General features: G+C 43.4%; 1 protein-coding gene across 1 annotated transcript; it reads right to left on the minus strand.

Annotated features, from left to right (window-relative positions):
* Window positions 1-378: 378 nt before the first annotated feature.
* Window positions 379-17,747, minus strand: snrkb (SNF related kinase b). The gene is made up of 5 exons (XM_030731336.1): window positions 17,552-17,747; window positions 15,242-15,602; window positions 14,696-15,090; window positions 5,524-5,665; window positions 379-3,463 (listed from the first exon to the last, which is right to left on the minus strand). The coding sequence occupies exons 2-5, from the start codon at window positions 15,475-15,477 to the stop codon at window positions 2,374-2,376; spliced, it is 1,863 nt and encodes a 620-aa protein (XP_030587196.1). The 5' UTR covers window positions 15,478-15,602; window positions 17,552-17,747; the 3' UTR covers window positions 379-2,373.
* Between the last annotated feature and the right edge of the window lie 834 nt (window positions 17,748-18,581).

Below are 18,581 nucleotides of genomic sequence, written 5' to 3' on the forward strand. Positions count from 1 at the left end.
CTTGTGTTTCTGAAAGCCAGCACCTGAGGAATTACAGAGAAAAGGCCTTCATTTGAAAGTATTATTGCATATTGTATACACTGAACACCAGGTTTCAGACTGGATGTTGTTAAGTGTGGAATATCGTAAAAAAACTTGCTGTCTCAGGTACACAGCCCTGGACCCACACGCTGTTTACATCTTTTGTTTGCAAGGGGCAGCCAATCAGAAGAAAGCTGCCTTAAAGGGTGAGTAGCTAAAACAGCTCATTTCAGACTGTGGGTAATAAGAATATTTATGAACTGTGACTCATACAAACCGACTCATAAACCCTGTTCAGGAGAAACTTCATTTTCAGTGTGTGTCTCTGTGAAATAAACACACTGCACACATCCGTCCTGCTGATTGAATCCATTTTAATAAATAAACAGAAAAACAAGTTCATGGCTCCATAGAGACGTGGTCCTAGTAATAATGCAGGTCAGCAGACAGACGCACTGAGGAGGGACGGGCTGCAATCACATAGAAGCAAATAATTTTATCCCCCTACTGCACAGATTTTATGCTTCCACGGCTGATGAGACATGAGCGATAATCAGATTTCACGTGACAGCCGCTCCTCATATAGGCAGGGAACCAGCGATCGCCGGTCCTGATGAAAAATCCAATTTGTTGAGCTCGTGAAGCTGCACTGACTGACAATAGTAAGCTCTGGTTACTGAACTACAGGAGCAACATGTAGCTTATTGTACAGCTTTGACCTTCTGTTACCCTACAAAACTTTACACCTTCGTCTTTGCGTCAAAAAGGAAAAAGTACAGAACACACAGAGCCATTATGTGTCAAAATAATCCCAATCGGAGAGACTCCTCAGCTACATAATAACAAGCCGTCGTGGTTCGGTCTGAACGACCCAACAAACTTAGCCATCAGTCCCCGGACACTGCTTGTTAAAAGCTGCCGGCTACAGTAGTCGTACTGTGTGCAATTCATTATTCAGTGGGTTACCTCAAAGTACTTACAGTCACACAAGAGCAATGAAACAACGAATGTCCCGTCAGGTCCAAGACACGTGGAGGTATATGGTGATAAATGACAGTATTACCATGCACAAAGTCACATATCTCTTCAGAGGATTCATATCTTTGTCACGTTATAAAAAAATAATAAATCAAGGAACTTTAAAACTGTTCGTCCAAAATAAAACGAAATGTTAGTTCAGCAGAATTAAAACGAAAAATGGAAGACCTGCATTCCAGTCAACGACCAGTGAGCGCGGAAACACTTTTATACAGTATGTTAGGACGATATATATATTTTCTTTTAGACCAAAGGATTAAGAGAACAGGAAATCATATTGTCCTCTTCTCAGGGGTGTATTATACAGTATCATATCTGAACATATCATATTGTAACAGTCTCAGTCTTGCTTATATTAAGAGCTTTCAAACCCATGTGACAGGCAGGATGTGCAAAGGAAGGAAGTGCTACTCTGCAGCAGAATCTGATTCAAGATAAATTAACACATCTATGTATCTGCAACTGTTTTAATAATTATCTGTTCTTCCAAAAAATAAATAAATAAAGAATCCAATGTCTGATGGTCCAGTGTCGTCAAATGTATCCGTTTTCTACCTTTTTGGTCTTAAAGTGAATTCAGGTTTTGGTCCACCGGTCGTTTTAATGAACCACCTCCTAATTTTTTTTTTTTTTTTTTTTGGGAACACCATTTTTCAGTTTTCTGATAAAATAAAGAAATCCATCAGAATATCTGGCTGATTAATCAACAATAAAAATAATAGTTGCAGCTCTAGTTTAAAGGTTCATATTCACATATAATAAAATAAGGAGCTCGGAGCTTTTGCAGTCGGGACTGAAATGATTTACAGTATGAATCCACTTTTATCCTATTAGGCACCAAACAAACAAACAAAAAGGACTTTAGCTTATTCGATATAAACTGCTTGTGGTTATGAGATCCCTCTCTCCGTGTCGCCTCCTTTCCTCAGTCTTCCTCATTCATATACAGTTTCTAAGCTACACACTGGAAACAGTCTGGTTTAATTCTATGGTGGCTCCTGTACACAGCAGCAAAGGGATGAAGTTCTACTAAGTTTGATTACTGTGCTCAACACCGGCTCTCCAAACGTTTATCCGATGAGCAAAACGCTAGAGAGGAGAGTTTGTTCGTATGAAGCTGTGCATGTTTCTTCGTGTGCACTCGTTTGTACGCTGAGGACGTTTCGCTCTTGTGCCTCAGCGGGGAGGTCAGCGGTCCACGCTGGGCAGCCAGCGACCTGCTGACTGCTAAGCAGTCCCGTGTCCCCCCCCCGTGTCCCCCCCCCCCCCCAAACGTGGAAGCAGCACATCAAAAAGCACCGAGGCCAGTTTCACTTAGAGCACATGGCAGCAGTTGTACTGAGCCAGCGGCAGGATTTTGGGCTTGTTGTGTGTCGGTATGTTGAAGGCCAGAGCTTTCTCACACAGAGGGAACTGAAAGAGGCGCTCGCGAAGCTTTATGCTGTGCCGTTTTCCCTGCTCCGCCCTCGGAGTCGACTCATCGCGGGTCGCCGCCGCACTCTGGGGTTGAGACCTGTCTGTTAGGAGGTCGTCTTTTCCGCTTTCTCCTGCCCACTCGCCTTGTTCTCCTTCTCTTCCTCTTTGCTGCATCTCCTTCTCGTTCAGGCCGGCAGAGGACATGAGGGAGGGATGGGAGTTAGATTTAGGGAGAGGAGGACGGGGTTTGTTGGTGTTGTTGTTGGGTTCCATCTCCTCGTCTTTGCCTTCCTCTCGGGCTGTGATGTCTCGCTGTCCCTGACAACACGGTACCCTCAAACCCAGCTGAGAGGATGGTGGAACTTCAGGAGTCTGACTGACCAGCGTGTCTCCATGACTGACTGGCTGATCTGAAATCACACACCCACTGTCTTCATTTTCTATTTCTAGTTCCATCTCTGCTTTGTCCTCCTCCATTACCTCCACTGAGCTTCTTAACCCTTTCTCTTCCTCTTCCCTGATTTCGTGGCTTTCTTCTCCATCCACCGTCTCTCTAGCATCTCCTTCTGGCTCTCCCTCTAGTAAAGAGGCCAAACCTTCTCCCTCTTTCAGCATACTTTCATCCTCCTCTTCTTCTTCTTCTTCTTCTTCATCTTCATCTTCTTCCTCCTCACAGATCTGCTGCAGCGCAGGAAGGTTCTTGGCAATCGGAGGCTCTTCAGCTGGAGGTGGACGCAGGGTGAAGCTGAAGCTGGGCTGCCACGGCCCAGGGAACGCCTGCTGAGACGATGGCCTCTCAGCGAGCAGATCTCCACACTCGGGCACTCCTGAGCGGGGAGAGCTGGGAGAAAGAGCCCCTGAGAGCCAGTGTGGGGGGGGCTCTGGGCTGAGGAGGGCGTTATCCAGCCCCTGCAGCCAGTGGTGAGCCTCAATCTCATTGAGTGAGGCGCGGCGAGAAGGGTCCTTCTGCAGCATGCTGGAGATCAGACTGATGGGAAAGAAGAGAGAATTTTATTGTTTGAGGGAGAAGATACAAGTGTCTGTTATGCTTTTAGTGATAAGCCTTTACAGCGACTGGATTGACACAGAAAATGACCTGATTTTGATCCGATCTAGGCCGTCAGCACACATATTAAACCTGTATGTGTCCAGAAGGCTCTTCTGTTCTGCTCCTCTCATAAATTCAAATACATAATTGTGTGACAGAGGGCAGAGTCATATGACGAGTGCCGGGTCAGAAGTGGATAATCTGACAAAACCACAGGGCCGAGGGTATTTACGTCGCCTCCCAAGACTGAAGACGAGCTGGAAATAACCTTAATGGAGCTATTTAAGAGGAACATGTAGATATAGCTGCTATTTTAAACACACACACACACACACTCTACTGCACCTATTTTATTATACTTTATTGTCATGGTTTTTCTCAGCAAATCACTAAAAAGACCAAAAGCCAGCATTTCAAAGAGGTTTCCTTCTGTTTTTTTTGGTACTCAAGTCTATAAAATAAAAACAACAAACAAACAGGTGAGGTCATTTCCTGCAACAGCTCTCCATGCACGCATGATTTAGTAAATATTATTTAAACGGGGTGAAATGGTGTTGATGATGAATATGAGCTGACAAGCACCGTGAAATGACCCTAAAAGCGGCGTGCTGCGATTTAAAGGTCAGATTTCGCGCTGGTTTAATTGCTGGTCAGTAGAGCAAAGAATTTAAATCTGTAGCTTTCCTCTTTCGTAACAAAGAAGATTCATTCTTGCACAACACTTCAATCAGGTTGAAGTCTGGACTTTGACTGGGCCACATCGCAGCACCTTGATTCTTTTCTTTTTCAGTCATTCTGCTGCACATTTGCTGCTGTGTTTGGGATCATTGTCCTGTTTCATGACCCAATTTCAGCCAAGCTTTAGCAGTCAGACAGATGGCCTCACATTTGACCCTAGAATGCTTTGGCAGTGACTGCAAGATGTTCGGGTCCTGTGGCTGCAGCCCTCCGCCAGTGTGTTTGACAGCTGGTTTGAGGTGTTTGTGCCGATATGCTGTGTTTGGGTGATGCTGTGCATTACGGCCAAACATCTCCAAACATCTCTGGGCTCATCTGTCTTGAGGACATTGCTGCAGACGTCTTGTGGTTTGTTCAGATGCAGTTTTGGCTTTCTCCTGGCAACCCTTCCATACAAGCCGTACTTGTTTAGTCTTCTTCTAATTGTGCTGTCCTGAACTTTAACAGTGTTTTTGTATTTTGGGGGCTTTTAGCCTTTATCAGTTGAGAGTGGACAGGAGAAAGAGCGGGGCCTCTGTGACAGCCTTTTACAGTATTGGGGTCGCCTGCTCAACCCAATGAGCTACACCAGCGCCCACAAACTTTACCATGCTAACTGCAGCTTGTAATGTCTGAGATGTAGCTCAGACTCTCTGATGAAACTTCTGCTTCTACAGAAGTGCACACACTTGCTGCTGATCAATCATGACTATGGCTGCTGCTCTTAAATCAGGAAGCAGTAAGAGTGTACTTAGTTTTTCACACGCTGCTTCTGCATTTTGGCTCAGCATTTGTTAAATACATAATGACACAATGAATGTCATCATGTCTTGTTGCTCATCTGAAGTTGTATCTACTTAACTTTTTGTGTGTGCTGGTTCAGTCTTTAAGGAGTGAAGGTGCAACGAGAAGACAGATGTGTACCTGGGAGGTGTATTTTATTTCAGGAGTGGCAAAATTTAAGACACAGATGCAACATTTGAAATAATGAAATGAAGATGAGGTTCACACTCTTAGGCAGAACTATATTTGCAGCAGGCTGATGGAGCCTTCGAGACATCTAGGACACTGAAATTATTCAGTGAAACGCACGCTAATGAGATGATTTTACGGTCAGCAGCTTCTTAACGCACCGCATCTACTGAACAGCACAAATCTGCGGCAGAGAAAGCAGCCACAAATAAAACATGCAAAATAATAAAATCATTTTGCTTTTCACAGACAACGTTTTTCCCTACAGATCTGGTCTAAGAGGACATTTGAATAACCTGGATTTTACTCACTCTCTGCAGTCGTCAGAAACATGTTCGGGGATGGTGTAGCGACAGTCCAGGATCATGACCAGAGTCTCGCTGTCGTTGGTTTCCTGGAAGGGAGGGACTCCACATACCAGCATGTAGAGGATCACCCCCAGAGACCAGATATCTGGAACACACACACACACAAAAATCACAAAAATTAGCCTTAAATAGCAAAATAATTTCAGGACTTAAAATAGCCTCCAATCCCTCTGCGCTCTCATCATATTTAGAATAGCTCCGTGGTTCAGAGAGGGTATTTTAAAATGTTGTCACTTTTTGAATGTAACAGTCAAGGAGAAAGAGCTCACTCTGTACTACAAAGGTACATAAAAGGATTCAATCTGGATTAAAGCAAAGATGATGGCTGTATTCACTGATCTCCCGCAGTGAATTTCTATTTTCTCCTGCCTGCTTCGGCTCCACAGTGAGGTCACAGGTCAGGATGCACAGCAGTGGAGCTTCCCTGCTGAGTCCTACATCAGATTACACGAGCGCATTCCTCAATGAAGTGAAACAATCTAAGAGGAAAGCTCGTGAGTAACAGCTGGATGTCCGGTTTTTAAGAATCTAAACTGTGAGCACTAAGCTGTGGACAACCTGGCTTAGTGCTCCTGACCCTGACTGAAAAACACATGCCCAGGCTTCCTGACCGACAGCGCTGCTGACAGCGTGCTCTCTTCCCCTATCCTCCCTTTCCTTCCTCTTTTCCACTCGCCTCCCCTCCTTCTCCTGTCCTGATGTGGTGAGAGGAGGTCGATGCAAACTCTTGCGAGAACACGGCAGCCGGTTCAAGGAAACTCACACGCAAGCTGAGGAAAGGGAGCTTGAGGGCTGAAGGCCGTAACAAACAGAAGGCTTGTTGTGGTGTTGTGCTATTCTGAGAACCATCTTCCTTCTGTCTTTTATGCCTCTTCTCGTGTTGCTGCCCAAACACTGGAAATAGGAACACTGAGCTCTCTGTTCAGACTGTGCGCTAACCCTGATGTAACACTGTAAATATTGCAGATCATAAATCTTCATCACTAAAACCTGCCCCCGCTAATATCACATATTCCTTCATGCGCAACTTGAAGGGTGTTTCCAGAGGTCTGACCTTGATTTGCCAACTTTTGCTGCTTATCTTTCAGGTTTTTTTTCTTTCACAGAGAACTGCAGTCCACATATAAAATGTCATTAAAACACAATAGTGCAATAATTACTAAACTTATATATATATATATATAAAAAAACTCTTTACTGGATCTCTACTCAGTCCTTTTTGATCATTTTTAGTTTGATAGTTAAACTGTGACAGAAACCGTGATAGAAACAGAGCAACGATGCCTGGTTAAAGCAGGCCGAGTCTGCTGAAAGCTAACGTTCGAGTAAGGAGTAATGTCCACTGAAACTTCTACATGAAACATTCATTGTTTCCAGAGGATAAATTCTAGAGACTTCAGCGGTTCAGCTACCTACCTATTACTCCTTTTCTAAACAGGTCATATTACTTGTCCTTTAATTCAGCTTAAGACTAAACCTGTGACACTAGTGATATCTGTACATGACTTAGGCTGCAGACCTTAAATTATTATATTATACATCCACCCAGGGACTCCAGTGTTAGCCCTGCGACAGACTGGTGACCTGTCTGAGGTGTACCCTGCCTCTCGCTCTACGGCAGCTGGGATAGGCCCCAGACCCTGAATTAGATAAGCAGAAAAAGATGGACAGCTGGACCTTTAGACACTTTGTTTCTAGCAGTCTGTTTCAAAAACATCATTTGTTCCCATTTCTTTAGCTGAATCGATGCAAAATGCCAAAGATAACAGAGTTTCGCAGGCATAAAATAGTATTTTTGCATCAACGAGGTGATTCCCAAAGAGCTGTATGCTGAAAACCAGGCATGCTGCAGCATGGTGTGCAGTGTGTCCTTAAAAAAATTTGATGAAACTGCACAAGTGGAGGAGACAAAAGAAATAGAAGAACTAAAGACTTGTTTACAACAGATGAGCAGTATCTGAAAGTCTTGTGCATTTAGCCTTACAGCATATGGTGCTTCCAGCTTCACAGAGCATCTGCAGCGCCTTGTTTTAATTGTAACCTATTAGAACAGTATTAATAATAAAAATTACATATTTATTACCTGAGACCAAAATTTTATCAACATCCTTTTCTCAGAATTTGAGTACACTGCCTTTTGTGCAGAAACAGCACACTTGCAGTGCAATCAGTTTTGCAACTAGTTTAAAATAACACGTAATGGTGCAAAAAGCACATGTTTAAGGGCACAGATAATCCTTAAAGTGCAGGGCTGCAGTGTGCATGCAGCTTCACACGCAGTTATAACAGCACAAAACAAAAACCTCATTAAATACTAAGCAGGTCAGACATAAAAGGAATTCAAAAAAATTTCTTTTTAGAATATAATAAAACATTGTGGTACATTCAAATCCTCCTTTATCCAGTGGTTCTCACATGTACCAGCCCCGTATATGATCAGACATTCAGCCATTGTCCCACATCATACTCATGATGGTACAAACAACAGCCCTCAGTTCTCACCATACAATGTAGTCTCACACGCACACTCGTGGACACGCTCATTTCAGTCCGGGGACGTATTATGCAACAGGGAGGAGAAACCACAGAGTGCTGGGAGTGTACTTTTCTCTGCTCACTGGGGAATATCACACATTCTTACCATGCATTAGTGGCCTGCTGACAGTACAAAGATCAACTGCGCGCACACACACACACACACACACACATGCACGCACAGTAAATACAAACCAGACTCAGATGCCATAATGCTGACATTATATTTGAAAAGAAATGTAACTATAAAACAGTTGCAATATAAAACCTTCAGCACAACTTCAAAGAGTAACTGAATGATCTGCGGTCCTCTGCTGGGGCCGTCTCCTTTTAAGCGCACATTTCAAGGCCAAATACGTCAGAAAGGGTCAACACAGCTGACTCCAACTGGTGTTCGAGCTGAGACTAAATATAAATGCAGCCCTTTTTTTTGCCCACATTTGGAAGCTAAATCCAGAGTATCCCAGCATGTTAAAAAAAAAAAGGTGCATTCAGATCATCAGTAACTGATTCATGAGCTGTATTACAGGAACTGGACCAATCACGAAGCCATATTTCTCCTCATCGTGGGAAAGAGTATTACTCTGAAATGATTATCGTCTAACTCTTACATAACTTTTGTGTATACTCATATTATTTTAATAACTGTGCAGTCATCTTCTGTGATCACTTTGACGTGAAACTGCATTATTTCAAAAGAATTTGTTTAGCTATCGAGGACATGCAACACTAAACTTTAAAAACTGTATAAAAGTATAACTATGCCAAGTACAGATGCATGGATTAAGAAGATCCCGGCAAAGGGCATTTAAATAACTATTTTGGCTGAAGCTGATATTCATACAGACACTCTTCTAGTTGTGGTGGTAAATGTAAGGGCAGCGGTTGCTGCACCAAAAGCCTCAGAGTGACTGCTGTTGGCCTCAGTGTGCATGGAAGACACCGATCTGTTTGCAAACACTCGCCCTTTACTCTCCGAACTGCAGCGACACCTGAAAAAGTGCAATGAAAACTTTTAACAGTCGTCACCAACGCATTTCAAAAGGTGCAACTTTCCCTTTGAAGGCAAAAAAAAACTTTTCACAGTTTCACTACCGTTTGGCGAGTAGTTTGCGAGTGTTTGCACATAAGTTGGCATCTTACTGGCGACCATGGAAACCTGCACCCTATATCTCTTTGCAACCAATAGCAATTTCCAGCAACCATTCAGGGTAAATGGTGGCAGCCAGATTGTCGCCGTCAGGTCTCCGGGCCTCTGTGACTGAAGCCTTTCGAACAGCATATACTCGGTCTAACTTAAAAAGTCGCTTTCATTTAGGGACATTCCATCAAAATCCATCAAATTAAAAGAAAAACTTCCCAACCTGCATCACGGATTGACCGAAGAAGATCTCTACTGTCAACAGCCTTCTCTAAAAAACATGACATGACATGACACCGTGTACCAAATTAACTGTGTTAGAAAGAGAACGTTTCTGTTAATATTATATGCAAAATCTGTGATGGTGCTCTTTTAATACTGATGATGGAATTTTAAAACAGCCCCCTTAAAAAATGATGGAAAAACAGACATAAACACCCCGACTTTCATCCCTTGAAATAATTTTTTGAGAAAACTAATCACAACAGGAATCATTCCCCTGGAGCACATTTGATGAACTGACACAAAATGACCCTTTAGTCTATTTTTAGTGTAAACGGTGAGTGTTAAGGGGATAAAGAGACAAAGATTTTGTCCCAAAAAAGGAAAAAAAAAAAAAAGTATTTGTTTGGAAAACCTGTTTAAAGTCTTGGAAAGAGTGTTCATAAATCAGGACATGCCGTACCCAGAAACATCTGCGGATCCTCACTGTTGCAAAAATATTCTCCCAGAATGAGGCATCTGTTTTTGGATTTAGTTGCTGAGAGATAATCTGTTCACTGCACCATTGGACTTCCTGGTATGTGTTAGTGTGCTGGTGCTGTGGTTTTCAGCTTTGGAAAAGTACTTGTTGCTACAAACAGTCCAGCAGCCCTGAGGTTGATATGAAAACACTGACAAAGAGGTTTTGTCTGGAAAGCCTCTCGGTAATTCTGCTCTTCCTCGGCCTAAAATAGGATGCTCACAGGGGGCTTTCCATGTGCTACTGCCCGCTGGGTAATGAGCAGCCATCACCCTCCACCTTCGAGCAGAGGAATAGGTGGTGTATATGATGTGGCATCCAGATACAAAGTCATCACACATCAAAGAGCTTAAAGTTTCTGACTTACTAAGCACCAGACTGAGCATGTAGGTACTGTTTCAGGCTATAACAAAGCAGCTTTTCTTCCATCACATTTGGGGCTCATTTTTAAAAAAAATAAGACACAAACTGAAAAACGCATCATCATCATTTTCTTCATAAAGTCAACGCACTTCGCTAAAACTTTCCATGACAACCAACTGTTGGAAACACAAACAACGCTCTTCACCCTTCAAATGAGTAGCTGACTCTGAGTAATCTGCCAAATGCAGAAGTTCCTCCTGTACAGAGCAAACTCCACCAATTTAGCTCTTCCGTTTTTCCTTATCTGACATTTTCTCCAACTTTACTGCACAGCCCAACGTCTTTGTCATAACTCACCACTTACTGTCAGATTTACATCTGTTCAGGCAGAGCACTTTCCCACACTGACAAACTATTATTTGTGTTCTTTATTTATGACAAACCGATTCTTATTAGCCAGCGGTTGAATTCTTATAAAGAAAAAAGACCTGCATGTATCATTAACATGATGACCTTGATGTGAAGCCGAACATTTACACTCACAGCCTAGAAAGAGTACACACATGCATGCACGCAGTAAAGGGCAGATATTATGTAACTGTATGCAGTGTTTATCTTTATTAAAGGCAAGAGGTCCTGCAGACATTCCTGTCTCTCCTCTAAATCATGTGACCATCATCAAACACAAACACCACGTCTTTAATTAGACCACGCGTAAACTAGCGCTGGGCTGCATGACCAAAAATGTATCACGTGTTTTTGTTTTTTAAAGATTTTGGCAGTTTTACAGTATATCCGGTTATTATTATTATTATTATTACCTCCAATTGTTGCTGCTCTTTAAACAGAGTCTGCATACATTATGGCTCATTAGCGTTGCAGTTGGAGGTGTTCTTCAAAACTTTGTCTCATTTTTAAAACCCCAAATATTCCAGACAGCAGACACAGCTCCTCTCTTGGCTGTTGGTGCATTTCTGCTCTCATCCTTCACCCTCTATCTTTACAGACTCTTATCCTACCTGGTTAGGAAGCATTACCCAGCATGCTCCATGGTATCTTACAAACTGTTGCCATGATGCCCTCCTGAATAGACTTAGTTTGGGATTATTAATTGTTGCCTTATATTTATTTTTGCATCCTATGATTAAAAAGGCACGTAATTAATACAGGTCACACTGCCTCCCCTTCCACAGCAGTTATATTACATGAAAGCCCTTTGAAAAGGCTTTGGTTATTGTTGAAATATTCACATCTGGCAGAGCATAACAAAACATGAGCGGTGCATCTAGTATGGTTACCAGCGCTACGGTATACAACAAAAACCGCACAGCAGCCCGTCTATATCGGACAGAAATATCAAACAGACACAGAGAGCAGTCTGTGTGTGCAAAGACGGGTTTATGAGTCATCTTACTAAGCTGAGATCACTTAGGGACATCTCTCCCTCTGTGCAGCTCAGGATTATAACACACAGTCATGAATATATACATGTATGTGCCTGTGTGTGTGTCTGTGTGTGGGAGGGTGGAAGTGAACATTTCTGTCAAAGTGATGACAAACATGAAATCTACAGGTTGAGTCATATTCAAGTAAAAATAGAACAGAAAAATGCACTTCAGTTGAAGTGAAGCAGAAAACAGGCATAGAGGAGGTAATAATAAAAGGATTTAAATGGACGCCCTGTGAGAAACAGGAAGTGACATTAAAAAAGGAACTAATGCAACTCATAAGTCATGCTGAAGTTATGGTCGTGTGTGAACGAATTTTTCATGTCACTATTCTCATCTGTATACTATCCATAAACAATATAGTAGTTTTTTAAGGAAATTTAGCAGCTTCGACTCTCGATCTAACTTACTTACACAGAAGCAGTAAGAGCAGAACCTATTTTACATTCAGTGCAGTATAGTTTACAGAACAGCACCCAGACCTTGGGGAAATCCAGCCTATTCCCGCTTAGCCGATAAGACCACCGACCTCCCCAAAGCACACATGCTGAGTTGCCCCCAGCCGGGATCCATAAGACCAAAGCCCTCAATTCTCCTTCTGTTTCTATCAAGTCAAATCCCACAATCTATCGGCCTGCTTCACCTTTAATGTCACAGATAGTAGAAAACCTGCTCGGTACTAAGGATATAAACAGTGATGCACAGTAGTTTCTCTTTCTGCTATCTGTCTCTGTCTTCATCTCTCTCTCTCTCTCTCTCTCTCACACACACACACACACACACACACACACACACACACACACACACACACACACACACACACACACGAATGCTTGCTATGCAGAGTGGGGGCACTGTGGTGAGCTGCAGTGTTTGGTTCCTCTGCAGAACGTGCCCAGTTGGCTCATGACTGGCTGGCTTGCTTAGACTGACCCAGATACACACACACTAATCCTCAATGGATATACGAACACACACACACGCAGACAATTGCATGCTAGCACAATAAATATGGAAAGCACACACTGAGACACAAGAAAGTGCACAAGAATACCTACACAGGGTCAAGGGGACAAATTTGGCCACATACTCTTCACCCACACATACACTTGGTTTCATGGAAACAGACAATACAGCCTTTTGGGTGAATTTTCATTGTGTTAGCAGTTTGCTGCAGCTGTGTCAAACATAAGCAGTAACTCTTTTTTTCTTTCTGGGCTTTGGCAACAGCACATGACAAAACAGCCTCATCTTATCTTACCTAATCTGCTGACTCTGTGTGAACAAAGGCTCAAGATCTTCAACAGCCATTAACTGGACTTTAAAATAAGAAATTAGTACAAGTTGTAGAAACAGATGTAGCAAAACGACAAGTGCTAATCACAGAAAAGAAAGACTTTGACGCTGCACGCAACCTCTGGGCATGACGCAAATGCAAATAAGCCTGTAATGCTGTTTACGGGGCTGAAATAAATAATTATTTTGTGAAAAATCTGCATATTCAGTCGTCTATTAATCAGGTTTACAAGGGAAAAATAGAGAAAACTGCCTGCTAAAGTTCCCTCTATAAAATGAATCCTAATGCACAAAATTATTAAGGTAATTATCATTTGTAGATAAAGCACAAAATAAACACATTTTAGGAGGTAGATCTTTTGCCATTTATCCTTTTAAAATTTTATAATAAAAAAAAAAAATCAACTGCACTGCAGTCTACTTGTGACCCCCTGTCACTAGCTGCACTGGACCCCCCCCCCCCCCCCACACACACACACACACACACACACACACACACACAGACTTTACTTGAGTGGGCCACCCAGGTTTATGTTGCAATTTATTCATTTTTTTTTTTTTTATATATATGTCTAAGACAACAACATAATCAGTTAACTACAGCTTGCCATCCCAAGGCTGCAGTCCAAGGAGGCGGAGCTGAAGTCCATCCACAGGATGAGGAACTAACTGTCGAGGCAGCTGATTACTCATCTATCCATCCATTTTCTTCTGCTTATCTGGGGCTGGGTCGTGGGGGCAGCAGCCAAAGCAGAGAAACCCAGACATGCCTCTCCCCAGTCACCTCTTCCAGCTTATCTGAGGGAACACTGAGGCGTCCCCAGGCTGGCAAATAGATATAATCTCTCCAGCATGTCCTGGGTCTGCCCTGGGGCCTTCCTCCCGGTAAGACATGCCTAGAACACCTCACCCAAGAGGCGCCCAGGAGGCATCCTAGTCAGAACCACCTCGACAGACTCCTTTCGATGTGGACCCTTCTGACAGAAAGGTCAAGGGAACAGTTTACCCTGGCTGCGATAGGGTTACCAGGGCCCCAGCCTGGAGTCAGGCCTAGGGAACAGTGCTTGAGGGAGAGCACCTGGTGGCCGAGCCTTAGCCCATGGGGCCCGCCCTCCTTTAGGCCCACCACCCACAGGAGGTGTTGCAGGGGTCGGGTGCAATATGGCCAAGTGCAGAGGCCCTGGTAGACCGATCCCTGGCTATCAAGGCAGCTGAATACCGCTCCATTAAAAGCAGACATGGAATTACTGGCTACAATCTAATTATTTATTTAGAATTTATTTAACAAAACAAGAAATTTCCTCCTCTTCTTCTTCTCTTCCTGCCACAAATACAATCAAATCCTGTGAGAAACACTGCACAGTTTTTCCTCTCACATTATAACCATAACAACAAAATATATAAGGTGCCCATCAAAGACTGTTTTTCTAAAGCGGAATAATGTTATGCAACACCAATTTGCATTTTCTGTTTTCCTATTCTGTTGATCATTTTTTCTCGCAGCTTTAAAACCTCTGATCTCCAGTTCAGCATTTAAATAAAAAAATAAAAATCACAGATAGAAGAATGTGAAATTTTTCTGCCTCTCACCCACAGCTGGAGCATGGTACTCTTCTCCCAGCAGAATCTCAGGAGCAGAATATGCCAGCGACCCGCAGCTGGTGGCCAGCATCATCCCGGGTTGGAATAAGTTGCTGAACCCAAAGTCTGTCAGCTTGACGGCGCCCTGCTGAGGGAAGAAAACCACATTCTCGGGCTTCAGGTCCCGGTGCACCACGTGGAGCTGGTGGCAGTAGGCCACGGCACGCACAATCTGGGCGAAGTGACGCTTGGCGGTACCCTCGGCCACGCCTCCCTCGTGGCGAAGGATATAGTCGTAGAGGTCGCCACCCTCGGCCAGCTCCATCACCAGGTAGAGAGTGGTGGGTGTGTCGATGACCTCGTAGAGGCGGACTACGTTGGGATGCTGCACCCGCCTCATGCACCTGATGATAACAGGGAGAAATTTAAATAAGGATGGTTTCAATGATTTAACTTTTTACATGAGGCTTCTTCTCATATCAATGTGTCTGTTTAAAATCCCATGTAACATAAGCATTCAAACCCTCAATCTTTTTTTTTTTTTAGAATTCATACCTCACTTCCTGTAAAAGGTGGCTTGTCGCCATGACGTCGAGTTTTGTCTTGTCTATCATCTTAACAGCCACCAGTTGGCCCGTGTTGACATTACGGGCCAGTTTAACAACAGCGAAGTGACCTCTGCCCAACGTCCGACCCAGATGGTACAATCCGCTGAGATCAGAGCGACCGGGGCTGCTCCGCAGGTCCAGATGTGCATCCTGGGCAGCAGTTAAACCTCCAGAGGATTCCATGTTTGAAACAGAGAGGGGGTTCGGAAGGGAGGAGGCGGAAAGCGGTTGCGTCAAGGTGTCAGGGACTGAGAAGGGAGGTGGGGGGGCGTGCACGGCAGCAAAGTTCTTCACTGCTGGGGAGTCGCCTGGTAAGACAAAGAAAAGACAACACAATGAAACTAAATGACTGTACTGATTATTTTGGCCTTTGGCCCGAAGGGAAAAGGGCTTTCGATGAGGTCAGCTGCTGCTGCTAATGCCTCATCCCTTCAGGCACAGGACCAGAAATAGACTGATATTAAACATCGCTTAACAAAAGGCACAGAAAACAGAACACGGTTAAATTAAGTAGGGAGGACTAGATTAGAGTGTGGCAGAATTACAGTCCAACAGTGAGAGCAGCAGTGTAAAATATTGTTTTATTGTCTCCGACGCTGAGGGGCTGCGTTTGGGTCTATCTCAAATAACACCATCCAGCACAAATGGCACGCTGAATCAATACTGTAACAGGAAACCATAATGTACATCTGTGCGCGTATGCATGCGAGCGTATTTGTGTGTCATTAGTTCAGTTAAGAGGGTCACAAGGTGGCATTAGGCCTGATGATGTCATCATCATATCATCTTTGGGGTATTCTGCCTGACAGCCACCGCCGTCAGGTTCACTGCTGCTTTCTTTTTTTTATTAGTTTATTTAGAGGAGCAAAAACAGGTAAATGTGCAGATATGAGTTCAGCTTCAGAGGTGGAAAAAAAGAACAAATAAATCAGACTGTGTTCAAAGTTATTAGCAATTCATTCTATGTTGTTTCATGTGTGCGGGGAACTCTCTGCTGTATGTCCTGTAAATTAAAAAAGTTATTCTACACCTCTGAAGTCTCCACTGACAGCTAATAGCTCCTTTGGCTCTACATATGTTGATTAATTAATAGATTATATCTGCGGCTGGGCTTTATCAGCGCTGCTTTATGAATGAAAGCTTTAAAAAAAAAACAAACCTGTAAAAATAGCCTGTTAGGGCTTGTTTTTGCACCTCTTTGCCTCACTTCTTCTTTCGTGTCTCTTTGTGAGCTTTTAAAGTTATTATAGTTCTGTATATTTCTTTATTTTCATTTAGTTTTACATTTCTGTTTTCAGTTTAGTTTCAGTTTCCAGAGTGTGCTTGCTTTCAGTTTAGATTTTATTAAGACTGTATTTTACTTTTTTACTGATTTCCATGTTACTTTTAGTTTTTCTTCCATTAATTATTTTTTGTTATAGTTGATTTTTTTCACCTTTTTTTTTTTTTTTTTTGCAGAACACTTCCACAACAGTCTTTGTCTTTTTTTGTAGTTTTTAAGTAGTTTAAGTTAAGTAGCTTTTTGTGTCTTTTGCGATTGTTTTGTGTATCTGTAGTCATTGTGGATCTATTTCTATAGTTGTTATTCACTTCTTTATTGTCACGCTACATCTCTGCAGCTCTTTGTAGTCATTTTCCACATTTTCACGTGTGTTTTGAGTGTCTTCAGCGTCATCTGTGCTTGTTTCTGTGCCTTTTGCATCTCTTCTGAGTTAGTGTTCATTTGATTACACTGTCGACTGCATCAGTCATTTCAAACAAAAGCCCACAGGACCCCTTTGAGGTGTTTTGAGACAGATATGTGATCCTATCGAAAACGAGAGCAGTTTTTATCATCTGCAACCCTTCATCATGACTTACCACTAGTACATAATGCAGCATCACTATTCTCAGCAGCCTCTTTAAAGCACGTCTAACAGCTTCTCCTGTCCTAATAGGCAGAAACAGGCCTGCCTGTGTTAGATATGTGCTAATACCCTTGGTTATACAGTTTTATCACATCCACAACACCGCATAATCCTGCCTCGGGGCTGCAACACTTGTGTTAAGGCCAGCTGTTCTTTTCTTGGCCTCAACTGCAGTCCCGAGTTGGCACACACACTCACCCGCATGTAGTCATGCCCCCGGCCGCTGCTGTACACCTCCGAACAATCGCTACCAACAACCTCGCTGACACCGACAGAGCCACACGAATAAAGTGCCGTCACCGCACTGGCGAAGCTGCTGTGGAAATACAGCGGTCGCGGTGCTAACTTACCATTGTTGAGCGAATATCCCGTGGCGAGCGGCTCTTTCCGTCACTCCGCGGCTCCACGCTCGGTGTCACCGCTGAATTCAGGCGTAGAAATCGGCAGCGCCCGCTTCTCGCTGTCTTTCATAACACTCCATGTCCCCGGTCCATACTTTTCTCATGACCGCCCGCCTCACTTCGCACTACTCAGTCTCGAGCCCCGCGACCGCGCGCCCGCTCCTCGAGTGGTGGACGGAGCTTGCCGTGCGCGCGCGTGTGTCCGGCTGCCCTTGACGTCAAAGCATACCAAGTGGCTCGCGCGCGGCGCGTCGGCAGGCAGCGGTCGCGAGCCTCTTGTACGCAGTGAGGAGAGGAAAATAACTGAATGAACGCTTTGGAAGTCCAAGAAATTATGTAACCGTCTGAGGTGTTTTTTTCTCTGTAAACAGGATCAGGGAACAATGAGCTACACCATAACTTACCGACTGCGTGCACGCGCGGATTCTGGGGCCCTTGAGCCCCAGAGCACCGAAGGGCCCTCAACCTTCCTGCATAACAAAGAAGTCATAATTCTTTGTAGTCGTTTCCATAATTGTGCTCTTTCGTCTATCTATCTATCTATCTATCTATCTATCTATCTATCTATCTATCTATCTATCTCTCTCTCTCTATATATATATATATATATTTTTTTTTTTTAATGCTTCTCTGTGCTTTTCTCTCTCTCTCTCTCTCTGTGATTCTTTCTGCTTGTTTCTCTTTCTTTTTGATACATTTGTTGTCCTTTTTGGTTACATTTGTGCAACCTGTTTATTGGCATTTTGGATCCATTTACGGCCGTTTCATGTTTCCTTGTGGCCACTTTATGTCTCTGTGATTATTTTTGCCTCTTTTTGGGACATTTTGTGTTTCTTTGCAGCCACAACTGTCTCTATGTCGTCCTGTTGTGTGTGTGCGTGTGTGTATGTCTGTGTGTGCGTGTGTGTGTGTGTGTTTTGTAGTTTCATTGATATTTCAACAAGAAACATTAACAGCAGATCTGTTCCAGTGATCCCCT

Source organism: Archocentrus centrarchus, chromosome 6 (genome assembly GCF_007364275.1).
Source record: "Archocentrus centrarchus isolate MPI-CPG fArcCen1 chromosome 6, fArcCen1, whole genome shotgun sequence".
Taxonomy (NCBI): Eukaryota; Metazoa; Chordata; class Actinopteri; order Cichliformes; family Cichlidae; genus Archocentrus; species Archocentrus centrarchus.